Consider the following 25,317-nt stretch of genomic DNA (forward strand, 5'->3'; position numbering starts at 1 on the left):
TTCAGGTTGGGTTTTCATTACTTGTTGGCCATTATGCTACAAGGAAGGCTTAACTGTGATATTGATCTAAATATTACAATTTCTGTATTTTCTCAGGGGTTTTTGGTAATTCTCTGTGATTTTTTTTTTTTGAGATTTTTTGTTCTAAAATTATTATTCATTTTATTGGAAGATCTCTATTACATGGCCTGATGAACACGCAAGTGAATATGAAGCTGAGTGGTTGAAAAAACGATGTTTCTCTGAAGAAGCCAGAGCAGAAATGCGAGAGGATTTGTTTTTGCCAGGTAGGAATTAAAACCACATCTGTCATGCTTGTTTTAAATGTGAGGAGTCTGACACTGGCTGTCATGGTTAGACATCCCTGCATGGGGACCGGGTCTACCCAGCTGGAGCAGTGGCAGGCACTCCTGATGCTCAGTGCCAGGCTGTGCATACACAATAGGAGCCCATGGTTACCCTTTCCCTCTTCTAACCTCTGGATCTGAGAGGAGTTCAGCTGGCTGGGCTGCATTTGCTTTCCTAAGAGGCTTTTCCATCCAGAAAGGGTTAGTAGGTCTCAAAAAACGAGCCTTGTGGACCAGCAGTGGTCTATGTAACAATGCAAGTGTGTGTGTGTGCGCTATGTGACTTGTTTAAATTTTTATTTTTAGAAAGATTATTTAGAATTGTAAGAGAGTTATAACCAAAATTTTGAAAAATTTCCATTCTGTGGTCCTCTGTTAAAAAGTAACACTATAGCATAGTCTAGTGCTGAAGTTCACATTGTGTTTGCTCTGCATCCCCTGCTTACTGCATGTTTTCTGGTCAAGAAGCATTTTGTGCACCCAGGAGTGCACATTTACCCAGTACAAATCACTCATCCTTTTGAGTTCTAAACCCACTAGGTCTGTCAGGCACATCATGGTTTCTTTGGCAGCCTCTCAGGTTGTGAGTATGATACGTCTGAAAACTTGCAAGGTTTCTGTTGTGGCTCTTCACAGTGTTCCTGTGAGATGTGCTCCTGCAGAAAGTTGAGGATAAGTGTTCAGAGTTAAGATTGCATCTGTCAAAAAGGGTATTACTTTAGAAAAAAAGAAATAAGAGGCAGGGTGATGATATGAAACACGGATCTAGATATTAGTTTCCTCAGAGCTCGGCCAAAGGGAAATCTGTGATTGGTTTATTCTCTTTTTTTTTTTTTCAGTGTTTTCTATTCAAAAAAAAAAAAAAGGGAGATTTGTTTGTTTGTTTCCCCATGAAAGACAAGAAATAGGAAAATACGTGGCCCTAAGTATCTTCTGCATCTGTGTGTTGTCTGGCACTGTAGGAACAACTGAAGGGGCCAGTTATCTTTCCCAGTTTCTGCAGGTCAATTATTCCTTAGCTCTTAGCATCTGTTCTTCTAAACAAAAGTCAGTTCTTAAGATTCAGGCATTTATATCTGGCTTAATACTGAAGCAATGAGTAATATTTCCATTCATTTCAGCAGACCATAGAACAGGCCCTTCATAATTCAGAATGAACTTTTTTTCCCCCAGCGATATAAAATTTCATGGCTACTTTAACTTTGGTAAGAATGTACTACACTGTTTACTATTTTGGAGGGTTGGGTGTGTTCCCAGAATGAACATGGTGAAGATGCAAACCTCACTCAGGGAAACTTTGATTTTTCAGGTAGTATGAATTTTTATTTGGAAAAATGAAGATGCTTTTGGAAGGTAGCAAGATGTGTTGTAGCCTTTGGGGGGGATCTAGATTTATGGAAAATGAATGTTATGCTAATTAATGTCCAGATGAATTAGTTTAGATCTCTGATTTCAGTATTTCAAATGTAATACTCATTTTTTTTTCACTCATTGTGAAGCCCTACTGGCTGTGATTTGCATTCATACGCACACATTCACACAGTCTTACCCTCAGCATCTACATACAGTTCTTGTTTAGGAACCAGTTCTGCTACCACTCTTCTCCAGTGGAGCCATCCAGTTAAATATATACCAAAGATTCATTTTATTCTTTGGGCAATGCTTTTGCAAGTTCTGTTTTCCATAGTGGATCTGAAGGAAGTTGTTTATGAAAGTTAAACTAAATTAAGTCCTGCGTGAATTTTGGCTTTATTTAGTAGTGCCATTCTGCTCTTTCTCATATTCCCAGAGAAGATCCGGCTCATTGTGACAGCTTCTCACAGCTTTTCTCAGGTTTCAGCTGAAAAAAAGGCTGCAGTTATAAATTGCGTGAGTTTGCTTGCTGGCTGGTTTGAGACCCATTTCTCATTGCGTATGGGGGTAAGTTTAGAATTGGCTTCCTTCTGGTCAGTGGAGTTACACACTGCAAATTGCATGCCCTTGAGCATATCCCAGCAGTATAGAATTACAGGCAGTGGCATGGAATGCCAGCCCTGCATGCTGGTTCAACTAATATAAGAGCAATCTCATCGGACTGCTCTAGTTAGAGGTTAACCTTCACTGCTGGCTTTTTTTTTACTTTTTTTGTTTGTTTGTTTTTGCAAGGGGCTATTTGCTCTTCGTGTCACTGTTATTATAGCTTTTCATCATAATTTCTGATTGGAAAATATTGGATGTCAGGCGTGTGTCAAACTCAAAAAGAAGAGTAGGTCAGATTTTCACTGCATGATGGAAGAGACTATAAATAGTTCTACAGCAAGATGTCAGGTTTCCCCTTCTAAAAACAGTGCCAGATCTTATCCGTATGAGTATAGAGAGTTTGTGTACATGGAGGCTCTTTTCAGCCCAGCTTACAAGGTACTTGCAAAAGAGCAGCAAAAGAGCCATCTTCTATTTCTCCTTTTTTGATGTCTCAAGGATACTCTTTGTTTTCCCTCCTGTTTATTTGTGTTCTCTATAACAAATTCCACAGGAGGGATTTAGCACCTTGTGAATTCTCTCTATAATTTAGGGTTTGTGTATGGTAGAAGAGTCTTGTGGAAGACACTGAGCACACTAGGTGCTTTCCAGTATCAGGCCTCTCACTGCATTGTATTGCATTTGCTCATTTTCCAAGACAGTGACATCCCAACAACAGGAAAAGAAAATAAAAAATATCATCATGATATTTTCATATTGGGTGGAGGAGATTATCAGAGGTAGCACCTGCTCCTACTTGCATAATATTTTTAATCTTAGGTTAGGTTAAGGTCTTAACCTAAGGTTAAAGATTTCAGAAGTTGATGGTCCTTTAAAATGTGGTAATATGATATTGGATGTATATCCAGCTCCACCAAAGTTTGAATTAGCATGTTGACAGCATCAAGGATTCTTTCAGTTTCTGTACTAGGTCCTGAGAGATGATAATTTTAAGAGGAAAAAGTTTAAATTTGCATTTTGATAAAAGAGTTTGGTCATTTGAATTTATCTGGTACTAGTAATTAATAAAAGGTGACCCCAAGAGTTAAGCTGCCATAAACAAACGTAAGTCCCAATACAGCAAAAATACATCTGGACTTCAACGAATATTAAAATACACATTGTAGACAAAATAATTTTAGATTAAATAAGTTAACCTAGGATATCTAGACTTTTTTTTCCCCGCATTAGTATAGAAGCGTTTGACCAGCACTGTCCCAAACTGCACAGTAAACCCTGAATAATTCCAAGTGTTTGTTTGGTACATGCACGCTGTCTACAGGAGGTGGGCAAAGGCCATCTTCTCATTTTGTACTAACTTGAATGTAGATGGCTTTTTAAACTTGGTGTGATCAAGAAAAGGGATTTCTTTTTCTCTTTCTGTGTCCCCAGTTGTTGTTATCAAATTGAAAGAGGTGGCAACTCAGTAATTCTCTCAAAAGCGTTTATTAATCATAATGTAAATAGTCAATAAAGACACGAAATATTCTACAAGACCTTTGTTTTTAACTCTTATGAATTGTTTAGCTACATTTGTAAACATAAAACTTTTAATTTGGCAACTGCAACTGTGCTGCGTAAGTGAGACCTAAGGCTGCCCAGGCACCGCTGGCTCATTCTTCTCTTTCTTAGCCTTCAGCTTTTAGAGCTTATGTTCTTAGATTTCTACTATTGTACAATGGAAATTGTATTAGCTGTGGTTACGTGGTGGGAAAAACGTGCTATGCTGACATGTTAAAATAATGAAGGACGTGAGTGGGATCAATTACCACCAGGAAATACTGGAGAAGAATACAGTCTCCGTTGAGTGCAGCTTCTTGATAGATTTTTCAGGCTGGAGGGTTTCTCTGGATAAAAATGGGAATAAAGTTCATATCGTTTGGTATGTGGGAGAAAAATATGCTATGTGGGGCGCACAAGTTTCTAAGATTTTCATATAGACTTTTGAAAAAATGTTCTTAAGTGGAAGAGCTTAAATATCTTCCCATCAATGGATCTTTTTTATGATGTATGCTTTCCTGTCCTTTTTCCAAAGAATTATGGACCTGCTAATTTGTCAAACTGTAAATATTGGACAACATACAACATTTTCATCTGGGACTGGGAAGAAGGAAGTCTTTATAAATAAGACTTATTTTAGTGTAGATCTGTTACTTGTCTCTCTGCTACTACTGTGGAACTTAGTTGCCTGTAATGGTCTCTGTGATGGTCAAGAGAGGAAGTACTGCACTGTTTTTCATTGAAATTTGAATTGTTTAAAAGTAGTTTATGTGTATTTCAGACTTAAGTATTAGCAATTAGACCACAGATCTGTTGCAGCAAGTAGAAGGATTAAAACTGACATCAGTCTAAGATCTCTCTGAAACACCCCACAATTACTAACACGTAAACACTAAAGATTCGAAAGGCTGTAGGAAAATCTGTGCTAAAGTGATGAGGAAGTCACAATAAAATGTATTCTATGCAACTTACTGTATGCACCTGCTGTAAGTAAACATCCAATAGTCAACTGCACAAAGGGAGTATGATTGTCAACCAATTGCTTCTTACTAGTAGTAAAAACATTTATTATGGACACAGCCTTGAGCTTATACTTAACTGCTGCAAGTTTCTCCCCAGTTTGTGCAGCTTTATTGCCATGAATCGCTTTACTTTATTCATGGCTTTTAATTTTTTTCCTGCTTCTTTCTGTCTGTGGAGATTATGCCTTTCTAGTACTTTCATTGGTTTATGCAGTGCAGTAAAGGCAGTGGTTTGGCTTGTGTTCTAAATATGCAAGTTTGTTCTTTGACTGCTTTTCATCATTTTCTGTGGTGCATTTAGTATTAAGCAAAGTGGTCATATTAACGTTGTTAGCATAAATCGTTGGACTCTGCACACGAAATTTTCATGAATATGCTAAGGGAAGGTGTCATCTTTAAAAAACAGCCAGAGTAGCTGTAATGTTTTACCAGCAAGACAGAAAGATGTGTCAAGGTAAGCTTTGCAAAGGTCTGTGCTTTATGCAATACTATTCCTTACTTTCCTTAATGACTATGATGCAGAGGAGTATCCACATTAACTTTGCAGATGACACCAACTAGGGGTTGACTGAAAGTGTGTCGAAGGACTAGGGTTACCACTCTAAATGACCTTTACAAATAGGAGGAATGGAAAGAAACAATACAAATTCTTAATGGGTTGAGTGACTAGTTCATCTAGCCTAATACTCAGTCCCTGCAAAGCCACTCTCTGCAGTCCATTTCCTTCATATTTCTTCAACATTCATCAGGATTTCCTGCAGGATACCACAGTTTGGCTGCCATTTGAGGGTAAGGTAGGGAAATAACCACCCAGGTTGGGTGGAGTTGGTACTGGTTACAGGCTGAATGTGAATCTGTGTGGGCAGGCTAGTTTGGGGTCAAGGCAAACATTGCTTTCAACTGAGTCCAAAGTCTAACCTGCACAAGAGATGAAGTAGTCCTGGTCCTGTTGATGGAGTAAGGCTCTGTAGTTTGTATTTTTCCTGAGCATCACACATCAAGAAAGACTCAAAATGCTCCTTGGAAAGTGCTCCTGATTAGTGGTCTAGAAGCATCTAAGAAATAAATGCTGGGGCAGAGGAGTGAGAGAGAATGAACTGTTTGTTTTCCACGTTCATGGTAGGTTCATCACTGCACAAATGCATATATATGTGAACAGATTTTCTTAATGCTGTTCAGAACAGGTAAAAATTTGAACTCAGACATACTGTAAAAACTCTCAGACTAAGAGGAATAATTTAAGACATAAAGCAAGGGCATGTTTTTAATAGCAATAACTTTACAAGCCACACTGGATTTTTTTCCTCCCAGATACCAACTGCTGCTGTATTCCTTCCATTTCCCGAGATTAGTAATACTTGGAGCAGTGTACAATGCATTTTCAGCTTTTGGCATATTTATCACAAAGTCATTACAGAGTACATTGGCAAATGTCAGGAGGGAAAGATTACTCCTGCTCAAAGACTAAACTCTTGGCTACATCAAGATGTCATTGAAGGGATGGGAACTTGGAGCCTTTCCTCTCTGAAATATGAGGTAGGATTTATAAGCATTTGTGTACCTTTATAAGGAAAAACAAACTTGAACTATTAAGGATGCTGGCTGCACTTGTCACTGGAAGTGAATTCATGTGAGAGAACTGGAACTTTGAAGACACAGTTTATAGCCTCTCCAGACAGGATTTAACCACATATTCACCACTTTCTGTCTTTGGCAGGGGGGAGGGAGCGGTAATACAAAGTAGCTAAGCATTAAAAAGGCTTTAATTGCACCATCTCTTTGAAATTTTGCAATTTCCACATTGTAGCAATACTATAGTCGTTAAACGTCTTCAGTCAGTAAGCAATGTTGACTCCTGAATACACTGCAGAGACTGGGAAAGGATGAATTCCCAGCACCTTAGTGAGATTCACATGGTTGATGGGTTTTGCACAGAGAAATGATTGATCTTGCAGTCAGAAGCATTTTGAATTTAGCTTGTCTCCCTTGGCTCCTACAGTTGGAGATGTGAGACCAGATGTCTGCCTCCACTGCAGGGGAACTGGCTGGGAGAGAGACCAAATGAGTTGTTGTTCCTTGAATTTTCTCCACAGATTAACTATAAGGGTTGGCAGATTTGTTATACCAAAATCAAGGAGAGTCTCAGGCAGGTATGCTGAGCATGCACTGTTTCGCAGTGCTGTGGCAAACCAAATGTTTTCATTGAAACCCAAAACCACCCCAAAACCCAACATCACAGCCCATGCCCATTGGCTGCAGAAGAGGCATCCCACATCAGATGGAACTTCTGGTAAGCACAGTGGGAAGTGGGAATTTGAACAAAGAAAACTTTACAGTCTGTACACTTGGGGAAGCCTTGGACTCCTGGAGTTGTAGTTAAATTCCATGTGCAAATATTTATTTCCCAAAGTGGGGAAAAAAATCTATTGGTGTGTTCCTTGAAATATTAATATTCCTCTGTGCCTTGTTTCGCTTGAGGATGATGAGGAAAATTTTTATTAATAAGACAGCAGGAAAGACTAGGAAGGAAAAGTTAAAACTTAAATATCCCATTAGTTTTCAAATAGTTATTTACTTGCACAAATGCTAAAGCTTAAATTGGTCTTTCAAAGGATATTCTTAGCAGTTTACGCAGCGTACCTAAAGCTATTTTTATGTCATAAGTTTTAATGGAGAAAAAGAAAAACATTCATATTTTGTTTTTCCCCCATCTTTCAAGTGTGTGAAAGGATGTATGTTGAGTTAAACACACTGGAACAGCGAGCAGCAGGGCATGGAGTGGTCTCAAAAAGGAGTTTAATGAGGTGAGGATTGCACTCGAGGATCCTCCTCGAGGATTGCACTTTTCTCATTTTTTGAACATGTGAAATTCAACAACTTGTCAATCATGCTACAGCTTCTTTGAAATACAGAGTAGAGTATAAAAGTTGGTCTATGTGAATAGCTTGTGTTGGAGTATCTGTGCTGTGTTTCTTGGACAGTCTCTAGCCTTAGCCAAAGGAGAGAAGAATACTAGTGGCTAGAAATTTGCAATCTGCAGCTGTTGAAAAATGTTCTAACTGTGTAGTGTCTGGGTTCACTTTCTCATGAGCACCTCGCATTTTGTACTTGCTGCCTATATCTGGAGAGGGAACCAAACGTGGCTCTTCACATCTCTCTGCAGTGCAGCTTGGCCTTCAGGCACCAGGTGAAATCCCCCAGAGCTCCCATTCTGAAAACTGCTTGAAATACAGAATAGTTTTTATTGGTAAAGGTGTTTTATAAAAGACACCATATCCATTTTTCAACTGTTTGTTGTCTCATTTCTAGTATTTAATCCTTTGATTGCTTGAACAACTGAATATTAGATAAAATACCAAGTAAACCAGATATGATTTAAACAAAACCACTATTCTATGGAACAGATAAAATCATTTCATGCTTTATTTTGCAATCTCTAAAGAATAAGCAGCTTCAGACAAAATACATCAGAGCAAGGGAAATAAATTATGGCTTTACTGCAAGAATGGGAGTTCTGATTCAACATTTAAGAGAACACTTGACTTAAAAGTAATGCTTAGATTTTTGAAAAGGATTAGAATCAATGCAAATTTTATGCAAAACAAAATGTAAGAAGGAGCATCTTTGTCCTGTTTACCCATTAGTGTGCAACGTCTTTGGTTTGAATATAAGTGAGTGTTTGTGCACACAAACTTGTAACGTGGCAAATAATGTGGTAAATTTATAACACAGTGTGAGTGGAAATTAGTGAGGAAAGAGCAAGGAAGCAGGCAGTGTTGTATTCAGGGAGTATAAATCCTTTTGTACAGGAGAGAAAGAAATTACCCTACATCAATTTCTATGCATTACAGTAATTTAAAGGGCAGATGTATATGTCCAAATGGCCTTTTGACTATGCCATTCATATTTTTGGATTTAGTAAGCGGATCACACCTTATTTCCTCGTTCTCGTGTACCATTATTAATATTCCCCAAAAAAAGCGTGAAATAAGCAAGACTCAAAGTTGCTAAATTTCAGTCACCAGGGTTATTTTGGTCCTGAAATCAGCAGAGCTGAGAGTTAGCAGCAGAAGAATCACAAAATCAGTAGTCATACACTGCCACTTTGTGGTGCTGTGGCCAGCCCAGCTAATATTAGTGAAGGAGACAGAGTGTTGCTGTGGTGGGAGGTTATAAAGGTTTGCATGCTCTCGGTTCAGTGATAATTTTATTTTTTCCTGTGAATTAGAATTGAATATACTGTGTTGAATATTTCAGTGGTAGGGTGAGGAAGTGGGAGCAGATGTCCTTCAAGCAGCTGGCTCTGGGGATATGGCTGCGCAGAACCTCGGACCTCAGCAACTGCAGGATTTCTAGACCTGAGCTGTCCGTCTCCTCCACACCTTCCACTCTAGTCACCCCTTAGGAAATAAACTGCCCTGTTCCCCGGGCAGAGTGCTGTCACCCCACAGATTATGCAGCAATGGGAGAGGCCTCTGGTTGTGTTGGCAGTTTCTGGCCATTTATACAGAAGAGGGAAAAGGGGTTTATGATGTGGCTCTTCAGTTAGGAGAGTCTCGGTGTTTGCTGGAGTTCCATCACTTTGCTTTCATCTCCCAAGCTGCTGGGCTGAGGCACCTCATCTCCCCTTACTTGGCTCCAGCTTCCTCTGCAACCAAAAGCAATTTTTATTCAGTCTCCGGACCCACTGTTTTTCCACCACTCAGTCCTCACTTCAGTTTTTTTGAGTAACTTTACGACTTGTTATTAATTTTACAGGTAATGCATCTCTTTCTCCTCCCTGACAGCTGCTTCCACCCTTCAGTTCACTTCTTTCCTGCTCTGGGCCCCAGAGAGAGCCTTTGACAGAGCACATGAGAATGGCTCAGCTCATAGAATGGTTTGGTTTGGAAGGGACCTCTAAAGGTCATCCAGTCCAACCTTCCTGCAGTAACCAGGAACATCTTCAACTGCATCAAGTTGCTCAGAGCCCCATCCAACCTGACCTTGAATGTTTCCAGGGATGGGACATCCACAACCTCTCTGAGTAACATGTTCCTGTGTTGCATTACTTTCATCTCCTAAAAAAATTGCTTCCGTATAACTAGTCAAAATCTACCCTCTTTTAGTTTAAAGCTATTGCCTCTTGTCCTGTCGCTGCAGGCACTACTAAAATGCCTGTTCCAATTGTTCTTATAAGCATCCTTTAAGTATTGAATAGCCACAATAAGGTCTCCTTGGAGCCTTCTCTTCTCCAAGCTGAAAAACCCCAACTCTCTCAGCCTTTTTTCCTTCTCATTTCTCTCCAGAGCTTGCTGCATCTGCAGGTAATTTCCTTCAGCGGATTATCAGCTGCCTGGGCAGCACAATGCTGGGGACGCTGTCAGCTGTGAAGATGTAGGAAAGTCTGTTACCAAGTCTATTTGTAGACTTGCACCTCAAAAAGCTATGAGTGGGGGTACAGAGGAGTCACCTAAAGGTATTTCTGACATCACCTCGGTCACCAAAATTAGAAGAATTAGAGCCTTTGCTGGAGTTTTTTTTCAAATATAGGCAAAAAGAGTACACCCCTGCTCACTTGCTATAAGAATTGTCTGATCCTTTTGACTGATTGTTCTAAGGGATCCTTCAGCATAAAAAAAAAATCATTCCAAAAGATTGTATTTTGCTGAAGTTATTAGCAATTAAAACAAAAATACCACCTCCCCCCAATTCAACCTACAAGTTTTATGATAGAAAAAGTTATTTCTGAGGAAACGTTGGTCCCACTCATTATTAACAACTCTAGCAATATTACAATTACAGGTATGTGCCAGGGGTGGTGTATGTGCTCCTGTAAATAAAGATCGATCAGTGGTAGTGCAAACACAAGGAATAGAACAGTTAACAGTTACGCTTTTTAGCAAGGCAGCTTCATTTAACTTATACCTAGACCTAAGATTCATTTACACTAGTAAGCCATTTCAGTTGTAATGTACTAACAATGCTTGTAAACTTAATTTCTAACAATAAAATCACTACCAAGTTGTTGTAGTAGCTTTCTTTCAGGTGCATGGGCAACCATTCCACTTGACTTCAAATCCTGTACTATTTTAAACTCCCTGTACATTTGCCTCTGGAACTCTTCCATCTGCAGGAGAAAAGTCACCAGGAGTCATCAAGTACCAAATGTGATCAACAGCTGTGGCTTCCACTGTCCTCTGCTGGTAGCGCAGACAAATTAAATTGAAGTTAACTGCACTAACAACTGGCAGGGTCCTAAAAGGGTCCTGCTGAGAAGTTGGGCTTTGGGCTTCATGATTAATTTCCTGCCTTTTCACTGTCTGTCTACATTAGTGATCCCAGGAGTTCTTGGCTGGATACACTGGAGCCATTAAAACTTAGGTGATTTCTGTTTCAGTGTTGTCTAGCAAAATTGTTCCTGGTACAATTAGTCAGAGAGAGGGTGGGGGAACAATCTTGGTTATTTTAACAAAGTGATTTTGGCCTAGGAACATTGAGGTCAAAATAAGAAATCACGGTGTTTAGTTGTTAATTTGTGGGTTTGTCTGCACCACTGAACAGCTACAGTATTGCCTTTTATTGAAGGAGATGAAACTGATTTTGCAAATTACTCTGAAAATCTTGAAGTATACCTGACTGGAGTAGTTTAAGCAGACAAATCATTAACAAAGAGTTTTTCCTGCAGGCTCCTCTTTTTTCCTGTCTTCCCCACATGGACAAATAGTGTTTTTTTCTAAAGCTCTTTTATGCTACTGGTATGTCATGAATATGATTTGAGTTTGTGCAAAAATATATGTGGAATGATGGAAAGTATGAGTATCGAGTGATGCTCAATTGTGTATCAGTATGGAGAAGCTAGTGAGGTGTCCCATAGCTTGAGGAAGAACATACTATTGTTATTACATCTCTGTCAGTATTTGGAATACACTGAAGTCAAGAAGCGAGAGAATTTTGGGAGATTGGATGTTTCAGCTTAAAATTGCACAATTTTGAAGGACAGGGTGCTATATTTGGGCTTGTTTCCTGCGAGGCTGCTGATTTTACATGGAAATTTCTTTCCTTACCTGTGTTTTCCAATGGTCCTACTATGTCCCTCACTCAAGCTCTGAAGCATACGACTCAGTGTGAGAGGAATATTGGACATCTTAGCTGCCAAAGTGAAAAACATCAAACCCTGTGGAGCATCAGCAAGGTGATATTTCCCAAAGCTGTAAGCAACTGTACATTCCTAACACATGAACAACTTCTTTGCCAAACTTGATACTTGGAAGAATGGAAGCACTAAAACTTCTCCACTAAGCCAATGTAGACATTCTCACTTGGCTGTGTGCTTTTTCCATTGTTCTACGCTTTTGATCCTTTTTTGTTGTTGAAGTTCTTCCAGGATTATTCTCTGCAGATGCTGCCATAGAAAACCTGAGCCCAAATCATTAACGTCTATCCAAGTTACAAGCAAGTGAGATGCTCCTACAGAAAAATGTGATAGAATCATAGCATCATTAGGTTGGAAAAGACCTTTGAGATCATCATGAGATCATCCAACTGTATCTGTCCATCACTAAATCATGTCCCCAAGCACCTCATTTACCCGTCTTTTAAATACCTCCAGGAATGGTGGCTCTCTGCCAGAAGTTTTAATGGTACAACGTTTTCCTCTAACGTACTCCATGTGTCTCACATGCATTTTTAAGCCTATGAGTAAGATGCAGGATCTTACTATGGAAAGATGAAGAAGGGGAAAATCCATAGTTGTGCACTGTGGATGTTCTGGGTATGTCTGATTGCTGTCTCTGAGAGAACCATTTCACAGTCAGGCATCCACCTCATTACAAGAAAGACATTGAGATCCTGGAGCATGTCTAGAGAAGAGCAACGAAGCTGGTGAAGGGGCAGGAGAACAAGCCCTAGGAGGATCAGCTGAGGGAACTGGGGTTGTTTAGCCTAGAAAAGAGGAAGCTGAGGGGGGACCTTATTGCTCTCTACAACTACCTGAAAGTAGGTTGTAGCAAGGGGGTCTCTTCTCCCAATTAATAGGTAATAGGATGAGAGGGAATGGCATCACATTGTGCCAAGTCAGGTTTAGATTGGACACTAGGAATAATTTCTTTACTGAAAAGTTTAGCAAGCCCTGGCAGAGGCTGCCCAGGGAGGTGGTGGAGTCACCATCCCTTGGGGTATTTAAAAGACGGGAGGATGAAGTACTTGGGGATATAATTTAGTAGTGGACATGTGGTTGGGCTTGATGATCTCAAAGGTCTTTTCCAACCTGGTGATTCTACGGTTCTTTGGCCATTAAAATAAAATGGGCTTGGTTTCAGAAGGGACAATCTTTTGGTAAGAGGAAAAATTCAGTTTCATCAGGGAACACATTTCCTCTAACTCACAGCCCTCATTAAAATTATTTTATTCAGAAAATTTATGATCATTCTTAGCCCTGGTAGACTTTGTACTAAAACTGATGGGTTTTCATGAGACAATGCTGATGATTGTGTTCAACAATGTAGTCTGGGAGCTGAGGGTAAATGTCCAAGTGAGAGTATGTCACAAGCTCCGCATGCAGTAGCAGAAATGCTGACAGTTTTGAATGGTTGGAGGAAAGTTCCATGCAGAGAAGAAAGCTTATTTACTTGCTGTAAAAAGAATGGAAATATTAAATCATTAAAATTTCAGTAGAAATAGAAGCAGCAATGCTAGAGAGAAGGAATTGGAAAACAAATGACAGTAGGCAGCCCTGGATCATTCTGGTGAAGACACCTGAAAGAGTACATGTCGTTCCTAATTGTGTTTGGAGAGACTCTGCCTGATAAACTCAGGTGGGCAAAAGCAAGTTCACGTTGCAACCCCAGGGAAAGGAGCGAGGAAATGTTTTAAGAATTAGACACACCTCACATGACTACCAAGTGTGATCCCAAACCATGAGTTTGATCTCAAGCAATCCAGAGGGCTAACTGGTAGATCTCAGATGACTCCGGAAGGTCCAGACGCATGAGTCTGATTTCAAATAACACCAAGAGCTCATTCCTTGACAACAAATAATATATGCATGATGCCAAACCATGAGTCTCATATCACGTAAAGATAAGGTGCAATGAGTTCACCCCAGGTGACCTCTAGAATGGTGGCAAAGAATGAGTTTGACCTCAAGAAACCAAAAAGCATTATTACTTGAGCTCATATGACCATAAGAACATGCCCAGGACAGGTCCTTTCACCTCAAGTGACACCAAAAACTAATTGAATGATGTGAGATGACCATGAGAAGGGGCCCTGGAAAGCTCTTTCACATTGAGTGACTCCAGAGCCTGATTACTTGACATATAGCAAACACGAGAAAGGCCCCCAGAGAGGTTCTTTGACCTCAAGTAACCCCAGGGCCTAATTGGTTGACCTCAAGTAACCCCGAGAATGGACCTCAGAGACGTTCTTTGACCTGAAGTAACCCCAGGGCCTAATTGGTTGACCTCAAGTAACCCCTAGAATGGTCCCCATAGATGTTCTATGACCTCACGTAACCCCAGGGCCTAATGGGTTGACCTCAAGTAACATTGAGAATGGACTCCAGAGATGTTCTTTGACCTCGAGTAACCCCATGGCCCAATTGGTTGAACTCAAGTAACCCCTAGAATGGTCCCAAGAGATGTTCTTTGACCTCAAGTAATCTCGAGAATAGTCCTGGAGACTTTCTTTGACCTCAAGTAACCCCAGGGCCTTAGTGGTTGACCTCAAGTAACCCCTAGAATGGACCTAGGAAACGTTTTTGATCTCAAGTAACCCCAGGGCCTAATTGGTTGACCTCAAGTAACCCCGAGAATGAAACTTGGAGACGTTCTTTGACCTGAAATAACCCCAGGGCCTAATTGGTTGACCTCAAGTAACCCCTAGAATGGTCCCAGGAGACGTTGTTTGACCTCAAGTAACCTCGAGAATAGTCCTGGAGACATTCTTTGACCTCAAGTAACCCCAGGGCCTAATTGATTGACCTCACGTAACCACTAGAATGGTCCCAAAGAACTCCATGACTTCAAGTAACCCCAGGGCCTTAGTGGTTGACCTCAAGTAACCCCTAGAATGGACCTCAGAGATTTTTTTGACCTCAAGTAACCCCAGGGCCTAATTGGTTGACCTCAAGTAACCCCGAGAATGGACCTCAGAGACGTTCTTTGACCTGAAGTAACCCCAGGGCCTAAATGAGTTGACCTCAAGTAACCCCTAGAAGGGTCCCAAGAGATGTTCTTTGACCTCAAGTAACCCCAAGAATGAAACTTGGAGATATTCTTTGACCTGAAGTAACCCAAGGGCCTAATATGTTGACCTCAAGTAACCCCTAGAAAGGACATCGGGCACATTCTTTGACCTCAAGTAACCCCAGGGCCTAATTGGTTGACCTCAAGTAACCACTAGAATGGACCTAGGAAACGTTTTTGATCTCAAGTAACCCCAGGGCCTAATTGGTTGACCTCAAGTAACCCCTAGAATGGTCCCAAGAGATGTTCTTTGACCTCAAGTAACCTCGAGAATAGTCCTGGAGACATTCTTTGACCTCAAGTAACCCCAGGGCCTAATTGATTGACCTCAAGTAACCACTAGAATGGTCCCAAAGAACTCCATGACTTCAAGTAACCCCAGGGCCTTAGTGGTTGACCTCAAGTAACCCCTAGAATGGACCTCAGAGATTTTTTTTGACCTCAAGTAACCCCAGGGCCTAATTGGTTGACCTCAAGTAACCCCGAGAATGGACCTCAGAGACATTCTTTGACCTGAAGTAACCCCAGGGCCTAATGAGTTGACCTCAAGTAACCCCTAGAAGGGTCCCAAGAGATGTTCTTTGACCTCAAGTAACCCCAAGAATGAAACTTGGAGATATTCTTTGACCTGAAGTAACCCAAGGGCCTAATATGTTGACCTCAAGTAACCCCTAGAAAGGACATCGGGCACATTCTTTGACCTGAAGTAACCCCAGGGCCTAATTGGTTGACCTCAGGTAACCCCTGAAATGGACCTCAGAGACGTTCTTTGACCTCAAGTAATCCCAGGGCCTAATTGGTTGACCTCAAGTAACCCCAAGAACGGACCTCAGAGACGTTCTTTGACCTGAAGTAACCCCAGGGCCTAATGGGTTGACCTCAAGTAACCCCCATAATGGTCCCAGGAGACGTTGTTTGACCTCAAGTAATCTTGAGACTAGTCCTGGAGACATTCTTTGACCTCAAGTAAACCCAGGGCTTAAATGATTGACCTCAAGTAACCCCTAGAATGGTCCCCAGAGATTTTCTATTACCTAATTGGGCCCCTGAGGTTACTTGAGGACAAAAAACATCTCTGGGGACCACACTATGGGCTACTTGAGGTCAACCAATTAGGCCCTGGGGTTACTTGAGGTCAAAGAACATCTCTGAGTTCCATTTCAGGGGTTACTTGAGGTCAACCAATTAGGCCCTGGGGTTACTTGAGGTCAAAAAAATCTCTGAGGTCCATTCTAGGGGTTACTTGTGGTCAACCAATTAGGCACTGGGGTTAATTCAGGTCAAAGAACATCTCCAAGTTTCATTCTCGGGGTTGCTTGAGGTCAACCATTTAGGCCATGGGGTTACTTGAGGTCAAAGAACATCTCTGAGCTCCTTTCTAGGGGTTATATGAGGTCACCCAATTAGGGCCTGGGGTTACTTGAGGTCAAAGAACATCTCTGAGTTCCATTCTAGGGGTTTCTTGAGGTCAACCAATTAGGCCCTGGGGTTACTTGAGGTCAAAAAAAATCTCTGAGGTCCATTCTAGGGGTTACTTGAGGTCAACCAATTAGGCCCTGGGATTACTTGAGGTCAAAGAACATCTCCAAGTTTCATTCTCAGGGTTACTTGAGGACAACCAATTAGGCCATGGGGTTACTTGAGGTCAAAGAATGTGCCCGATGTCCTTTCTAGGGGTTACTTGAGGTCAACCAATTAGGCCGTGGGGTTACTTGAGGTCAAAGAATGTGCCCCATGTCCTTTCTAGGGGTTACTTGAGGTCAACCAATTAGGCCGTGGGGTTACTTGAGGTCAAAGAACATCTCTGAGTTCCATTTCAGGGGTTACTTGAGGTCAACTAATTAGGCTCTGGGGTTACTTGAGGTCAAAAAAATCTCTGAGGTTCATTCTAGGGGTTACTTGAGGTCAACCAATAAGGCCCTGGGGTTACATCAGGTCAAAGAACATCTCCAAGTTTCATTCTCGGGGTTACTTGAGGTCAACCAGTTAGGCACTGGGGTTAATTCAGGTCAAAGAACATCTCCAAGTTTCATTCTCGAGGTTACTTGAGGTCAACCATTTAGGCCCTGGGGTTACTTCAGGTCAAAGAACATCTCTGAGCTCCTTTCTAGGGGTTACTTGAGGTCAACCAATTAAGCCCTGGGGTTACTTGAGGTCAAAGAACATCTCTGAGTTCCATTTCAGGGGTTTCTTGAGGTCAACCAATTAGGCTCTGGGGTTACTTGAAGTCAAAAAAATCTCTGAGGTTCATTCTAGGGGTTACTTGAGGTCAACCAATTAGGCCCTGGGGTTACTTCAGGTCAAAGAACATCTCCAAGTTTCATTCTCAGGGTTACTTGAGGACAACCAATTAGGCCATGGGGTTACTTGAGGTCAAAGAATGTGCCCAATATCCTTTCTAGGGGTTACTTGAGGTCAACCAATTAGGCCCTGGGGTTACTTCAGGTCAAAGAACATCTCCAAGTTTCATTCTCGGGGTTACTTTAGGTCAACCATTTAGGCCCTGGGGTGACTTGAGGTCAACCAATTAGGCCCTGGGGTTACTTGAGGTCAAAGGACATCTCTGAGTTCCATTTTGGGGTTTCTTGAGGTCAACCAATTAGGCTCTGGGGTTACTTGAGGTCAAAAAAATCTCTGACGTCCATTCTAGGGGTTACTTGAGGTCAGCCAATAAGGCCCTGGGGTTACTTCAGGTCAAAGAATGTGCCCAATGTCCTTTCTAGGGGTTACTTGAGGTCAACCAATTAGGCCCTGGGGTTACTTCAGGTCAAAGAATGTGCCCAATGTCCTTTCTAGGGGTGACTTGAGGTCAACCAATTAGGCCGTGGGGTTACTTGAGGTCGAAGTATGTATCTGTGGTCCATTCTAGGAGTTTCTTGAGGTCAACCAATTTATAACCCCTACAATGGTCCCCAGAGAGTTTCTTTGACCATACGTAACTCCAGGGCCCAATTGGTTGACCTCAAGTTTATCTCTAGATTTGCCTTTTGAGGTGATTTAACTGCAGTGAGTTATTATTTTCTTTTTTGTCGTGTCAGTGAACCCATTTAGTGTTTGAGTTGGTCTATCCTTTTACAGTGTTGTTGGTGTGTCTGCAAGGTGGCTGTAGTTTAACTCCCGCCCTCCTCCCAGCACTCCTGGTGATTTGGGTTTCCAATCTCTACCATTCATCATCAGCAAAGAGCTCGCTGCAGTCCCCTGCCTCTCAGAGGCCTTCTCCATTTCCACTCCCATCCGACTCAGTTATGCCCACATCCCACTTGCATAGACAAGCCAGGAGGCACTGGCACAGGACCTCTGCTCACCACGCAGCACCTCCTGAATCCAGATTTATTTGGGGACTATGAGACTGGTGCTGCATTTGGGGAAGAAAGATAAAACATCTCAAGTTCTTTCACTTCTCTGTGGTCCACATGAATCTCAGCGTGTATCTGTCCATGCACATTTTTATTTTCACATGGAACACTTACAGGTGTGGTCACACCTTTAAAAGACATCAGCACAGCTTGTAACTTATAAAGAACACTCTACTGGATTGATGTTCCTCAATGGTGTGCATTGCCAAGGGATAGTCCTTCATCACCATCGCACATAGGTAACCAATTAGTCGTTAACAAACTTGTCCTAAATTAGCCCCAGGGCTGGACCAGCAGAGAGCGGGCTCACCAGGGTCAGCAGCTGTGTCTTGGCATTGGTGCTGTGGTTTGTACAGATTTCAAGGTGCAGGCAAGAGTTCTTTTTGGTGATGTAAGCCAGACCTGCAGTAGGATACTTTTTTCCTTGGTTTTTCTCATTGCCTGTCAGTTCTTAGAACCATAGAATGGTTCGGGTTGGAAGGAACCTTAAGGGTCATTTAATTCCAACTGCCCTGTCATGGGCAGGGACACCTTCCACTGGATCAGGTTGCTCAAAACCCCGTCCAACCTGGCGTTGAACAGCTCCAGGGATGGGGCAGCCACGACATCCCTGGACAACCTGTTCTAGTGTCTCATCACACTCATAATGAAGAAATTCTTCCTAATGTCTAACCTAAATCTTACCCCCCCACTCCAATTTAAAGCCATTCCCCCTCATCCTATCACTACAAGCCTTTGTAAAAAGTCCCTCCCCAGCTCTTTTGTAGCCCCTTTCAGGTACTGGAAGGCTGCCCTAATGTGGCCTTGGAGCCTTCTTGTGTCCAGGCTGAACCACCCCAACTCTCTCAAGCCTGTCCTCCTAGCAGAGGTGCTCCAGCCCTTGGATCATCTTCGTGGCCTTTCTTTCAACCCATTCCAACAGTTCCATACCTTTAGTATGTTGGGGATTCCAGAACTGGACACAATACTCCAGGTGGGGTGTCACAAGAGCAGAGTAGAGGGTCAGGGGTATTCTTCTTCCTTTGAATGGATGGAGGACACCACACCTCCACTTGACCAAGTTGTTTTATTTTTGCAGCCAGGACTTGCTTTGTTTCCCATGATCCTGTGGGGTCACTGGCTCCTCCAATTATCTTCTCCACCTGCTGTACATGGAGGGATAGGGTTGCTTTTCACCTTTACCGCTTGTACTTGTTTCCTACATTTCACACGTGCAGTTGTCTTCCTCTTGGTGCTTCCTGATTCTGTGTCTGATTATTCTCAGCTGTTTTATACAATGCCAGTTGCTGATTTTGCTATCAGAGTTGATACTGCGAAATCAAGTGCTTACACACAGTTCCCAAATCCATTATCTTATTGTGCTTATGTCTGTGTTTAAGGCAAGCCTTATCTTTATTGATTTGCTTCTATTTTTTTGCATGCCACAGACCATCACTTTGGCTTCCTTGCTCTGTGGTGGTGGCCATTTAACCACAGCGGTGAATGTCCCTATTGGAGTCCTCTTGAAGGACTACGTCTTAACTTGAGGGAAAAATGTCAAGAAGCAAATCATCTTGGGGAGGTTGCTATGACTTGTTCTGGCTATGTATGTCCTCAGATATGAATAATTGGACAGGCTTTCCTGCAGCAGCTGCCATCTGCTGTTGTGGACCACATGAAGAGGAGAGTGGCTGTTGTCTTTTCCTGAGCTCTCTCTGAAAGTAGGGCTCCAGCACCACTGTGGACCTGAAGGGCTGCTCTCCTGTGAAATTATTTTCTCCGGGCCAGAGCCCAAACACCTCTGCACGTGTCTCAGGAGCTGGTGAAGCCTGGACTGGGACAACAGGTTGCCTGCTCTTCTCTCCTGGTTTCAATTCCGAACTCCAAAGGGGAGTCTTGAGACTTGGCTCACTCTTGGGTGTGTGTGGGTGCATTCCCTCACCATTTTCCATGAGCTATTCAAAGTCCTGAGAATGAAGAGCAGCGAGGGACTAGTACTAAATTCTTCATCTCTCTGTGTCTCCATCTCTCACCTGTAGAAAGCTGGATGTTGCCTGAAACTGGGAGGAATGAAATGGAAGGAATGGGACTTTTGTCCTTGGAGAGAAAAGAGGAAGGAAGTGAAAAGCTGGTTTCACATGCACGTGAAGGGAATGCCTAACTCTAAAAACATTCAGGCCATTCCTATAGCTTACACTGGAATTGAGAGTGCCTCCAACACAGGCTGAGACAACCCACTCCATACAAGAGAAAGATTCTTCATCAGACAGGAATTCCTTCTTACCTTTTTATTAAAGATCTTGTGAAAGAGAGAAAATCCCAGGTTTGACATCTCTACTCAAGCCAAAGTCTCAAAATCCAAGGATGCCTTACAGAGAAGGAAGAAAATGTACAGTAAAGAGGACACAAAATAAAACAAGAAGAAAAACAAAACCAATAAATTATAAACAACTGCACAGCCCAGAATCTGAGTAGGGACAGCCAGAATCCAGGTGTGCTCATGCCTTATTGCCCAGATCCAGGGTTTTTAGTAAAGAGCAAAAATACCAGTTCCTGGGAAGGCAGAGCTAGCTTGCTTGAGCCAAGTTCTTCTCCTTCTGCCTCACGGGACCTGTCCTCTTCACATCTAGTGCAGCAGTTGCCAGAAAACCACGATGCTTCACCTTGTCTTCAAAGGTGTCCAGATGCCAAGATCAATGCTAAAAGAGTTGAGTATTGTCCCCTGGGAAATCTAGATCAGCTGAGGGGCATACCCTGTATACAAACTAGGCAGATTGGGACTTATGCTGTGAGGAAAAACTATGCCTTCCCAACACATCCTTGAGAGCTTCATGTCCATCTGCCTTTCCTTTTCCAGGTGTAACCTCCAGCACTGTAATCCAGATCAGAATTTTAAGTGTGTACAGTTTTGTTGGACAGAGAGTACTGTAGGCATAATTTTTAGAACTTATTCACGGTAGAAGATGAGATTTGGATTGTGTAGCCCTTCATAACATGAAAAATTTGACAAGATTTCACTATCATATCTAATTATTACTTTCTTTTTCCTCACTGAATGTTTATGCTTGCCTTTTCTGCTGAGTATTTTACAAATGTACAATACAACACACAAAAAAATAAGAGACCAGCCCAAGAGCTCAGGAGCCAAGAGCAGGACAGGAGAGACAAACAGATGGTTATAGAACATGTTCTAACCTGACACAGTGAGACAAGGTTCAGCTCAATTGCTTCACTCAGCACAAATGGACGTGTGTTCAAATATAGACGTTTTCTTACCCTCAGTGGGTAAATATGGGTCTACACAAGAGAACAGTGAGTTAACATCAAGCCTCTTGTGAAACTGAAGAAATCCATGATGGAAACTTTTAAACTACTGTCTGAGGCTTATGATGAAGAGATACCAAAGATCACCTCAGAGCTCAAAGGAACCCATTTTCTGGCCATAGAAGATGTGAAAATAAAAAAAACAAAGATTCTCAACAGCCTTTCAGAAAATGATCTGCAGAATTGCTATGAACGTTGACAGCATTGTATGCAGTTGTGTGTTTGTGTGTCAACTCAGAAGGGAACTATTTTGAAGGTGATTGTAGTTGACCTTCTTAATTTGGTAAGAGAGTTACAGGGACAGTCTCGGGGTTTTTTGTTGTCAAACCATGTATATAAGGCCACGTTGTCTGACACCAAGGTACATTCTTCCTCAGAAAATAATACAGTTAAGAGAAAATAAATGGGGCTTTTGCTGGTTATGACCCAGTGTTTAGTTTCATTACCTTTCTCTGTATTAGGTGACTTATCTATTTGGGAACTTTCCAACTCAACCAGAACACGATTGCATTATGAGCCTTTTAAAAAGCATTATTAAATTAAAAGCAATAACAATTATAGAACTGTGATACTAGAAAATAGTAATAAGAATTGGTCAAATCCATATCCATCTGCATCTGTAGATACAAGTATAGATATCTTGTTAGAGAAAGGTACAGATTTAGCAATATTTGGGCAGCTGTAAATACATAAAATGATTAGGCAAACAGCACTTTATTTTAAAGCTGCATAGATTTTCACTACTTTTATAGCACTGGGTGACATGCCATGCAGTTGTCCCTGGTTTGATGAGGACACAAAAAGAAAAGAAAGAGAGGAGCAGTAAAAGGTCTGAAGGAAAGTAACACTCAAAAGCCCTTTCTATTCTGCCTGCAAATCTATATCTGCCTCTAACAAATGGCTGCAGGTTTCATCCTTGTATATACAAGATCTATTCAGCAAGCAAATGTATGATTATGCTATAGCATTTCTAACACTCTGCTTTTGTCATAAGGTCTTATAATCAATTTTGTTTGAGAATGGGCATAACATAATTTTTTTGCTTACAAGTGAATCTTTCCATAATTTTCTTTACCTTCTTGCAGTGCCTGGATTTGTTATCATCTTGGGCTCTCCTCTGCTTATTCCTGAATTAAGATAAATGCTTATAAAAATATAACCTGCAGAGGAAAAGACAAAGAATGACACTATTCTGCAGAATTGAAAGTAACTGGATATGATTTCATGAAGACAAATCTACAAAAGAAAAATTGATTGGTCACTGACCCAATTGATGTAGTTCCTCTGCTTCTAAGCTGTTATATTCACTTGTGTCTTCCCCTGTTCCTTCATCAGGAATATAATCTCTTCCTTATTATATATCCATACAACAATGCTTCTCAGGAAGAGCACAGTGTGCTCCATGTTATTTTGCCCCAGACAAGAAACTTTTAGTCTTTATTTCAAATTTTTGCTTTTGTGGTTCACCATTACAGACAGAAGAAGGAATGTGCACATCTCTGGTGTACAGTTAACAAAAACCATCCTTTTCAAATCGTCTTTTATTCAACTTCTGATTTTAAAGTTTTTAACTCTAATGTTTTGTTGAATTTTATCATAAAAGTTGCTTGTTAATCATGCCAGCTCAAGAGCCACATTTCAGGAGGGTGACTGCAGGACTGAGGGTGTATTCACAAATGCATAGAAATCCTATTAGCTTTGTACTTCAACTATGTCCTGAGCTTTAATGCTAAAAGAGCTAAGCACTCGTTTCTCTGTTTTTTCCCTTTCAGAACGCCACTACTGGGACTTGAACCTCCAACTTCCCAAAATACCTTTTGAAGAAGTCATGTACAATGATGAAAGTGCATACAAGTGGCTGTGCACCCTAAAGAAAGTGGGAATCGTGCTACTAACAGGAGCTGCTACTAGGCAGGGAGAGTTGGTTAAGCTTGGCCACAGGATTGGGTTCCTGCGTCTCACTTTTTATGGGTGAGTTTAGTTTTTAATATCTTTGCTTTTCCATCTATGTAATCCCCTCTAATGTGTTTCACTTCAGCTTTCTGGACGTATTTTGTGGATTAATTTATTAAAACAAGGTGGAATCTTTTTCTTCTCTGTACATCAGAAAATGTGGTGTCAATTAATACTCTGTATGAGAGTATTGCTTTGCTCTCACAGGCAGGGTATGTAAAGAACAGCAGCTTAACTGTTGAGAGAAGGAAAAGTGCCTGAAAAGAGGTGATGTCAAATAAAAGATGACCACAAGATAGCCATACTTATATATACCATGGAACAAAAGCAAAAATCCCTAATCTAATGCCTTCTGAATAGAGGAAGTTGTCTGTACTTTTTCTTAGCCTGATTTCGAGTCATAAAACCAGGTAAGTCTTAAATTATGTTATTGTGTCTCATATCACTGAAAAGATGGGCAGAGTACCCATTTCCCTGTCTGTCCCAGAAAACCACAACCAGTCCAAGCAAGCTTTTTGTTTTTAAGACTGCTGTTCTGTAAAAGGAAGAGCTCAGCCTGCAGGAAAGCGAGCAGGAACTTTTAAATCATCTTTTTTGATGCCAGAGATTGTAAACTGAGCCTCTGCCTCCTTAAGCACCCACTAGGCGAGTAAACAAATTATAATGGAGGCTTGAGTCTTGCTGAGCTGTTTCAGTGACCTTCACCTTGCTAAGTAGAGGAGCAATGTTGTTAGCTAACATATTGCCCTTTCCCTCACCCTCAGCTGTTGATACAATTTTTATAATGCATATTAAAAAATACATATATTAATTGAAGGTGTACTTTTTCATAAAAAAAGACCTGGTAAAAATATGCAGTGACATGTAAACATAGTTATGATTTCTTGCTGCCTGAATAGCCATCAAAACCAGAACATTCAGGGCTTCCCATCTTAAAATTTCCCTTCTCCCACATAATAGCGCAAAAGATAATAAAAACTATAGTTAACAGTTCTCTTTCACTTGGATTTGCCTCTAGTTCAGAGAATAAGCAAACAAACCACGTAGGCAATAAACAGTGTCTTCTCCTTTGTCTAAAAATAATACATAGAAATTGAGGAAAAACATCCAACCTTCCCCAGAAAGACCGCTTTTCCTCAAGACTGCAGATCAGAAGGAAAGATTTCCTGCCCCTTGACACTCCTGTGTGAAGGCCAGTATGAGCTCTGCTGGAATATGCAGTGCAGGTGAGGTTGGTAAAAGCAGCACTGTGATACCAGGATAAATACATTGACTCAATCTTAATTGTGAGGTGAAGGTGAACAAAAGGTCCCTTCTTCAAGCTGTAATGTTTATTAAGACTTATTGTTACGTCTTCGTCTTGCAACTGTTGTTCCACCACTAACTATAGAAAAAAAGATGTCATTGATGCTGCCAACTTTTAGGTTTAGTGAACTATTTCTGAGACATAGATATTGTGGTAAACTAGCAACTTCTAGCAGAGTGTAAGTTGCTTCTAACCATATCTCCCTCCTTCATTTTTGTTTCATTTATGTTCAAAGTCAACCTATTTGTGCAGAATTTTCCCCTATGCTTCAAACTGGGAAAGCTGACTCAAGAAGTCTTCTAGAAA

At 41.2% G+C, this 25,317-nt stretch overlaps 2 protein-coding genes across 2 annotated transcripts in view; both read left to right on the plus strand.

Annotated features, from left to right (window-relative positions):
• ANO3 (anoctamin 3) overlaps positions 1-25,317 on the plus strand; it is a 378,658-nt gene that overhangs the window by 319,438 nt on the left and 33,903 nt on the right. The gene's annotated exons all lie outside the window — the stretch shown is intronic.
• BBOX1 (gamma-butyrobetaine hydroxylase 1) overlaps positions 1-25,317 on the plus strand; it is a 43,047-nt gene that overhangs the window by 3,648 nt on the left and 14,082 nt on the right. Inside the window, exons 3-4 of the mRNA XM_069857459.1 lie at positions 173-287; positions 23,525-23,723. Of these exons, the coding sequence (XP_069713560.1) occupies positions 173-287; positions 23,525-23,723 (314 nt within the window). The remainder of the gene's footprint in view (positions 1-172; positions 288-23,524; positions 23,724-25,317) is intronic.

This window comes from Phaenicophaeus curvirostris, chromosome 5 (genome assembly GCF_032191515.1).
Source record: "Phaenicophaeus curvirostris isolate KB17595 chromosome 5, BPBGC_Pcur_1.0, whole genome shotgun sequence".
NCBI classification, from domain to species: Eukaryota; Metazoa; Chordata; class Aves; order Cuculiformes; family Cuculidae; genus Phaenicophaeus; species Phaenicophaeus curvirostris.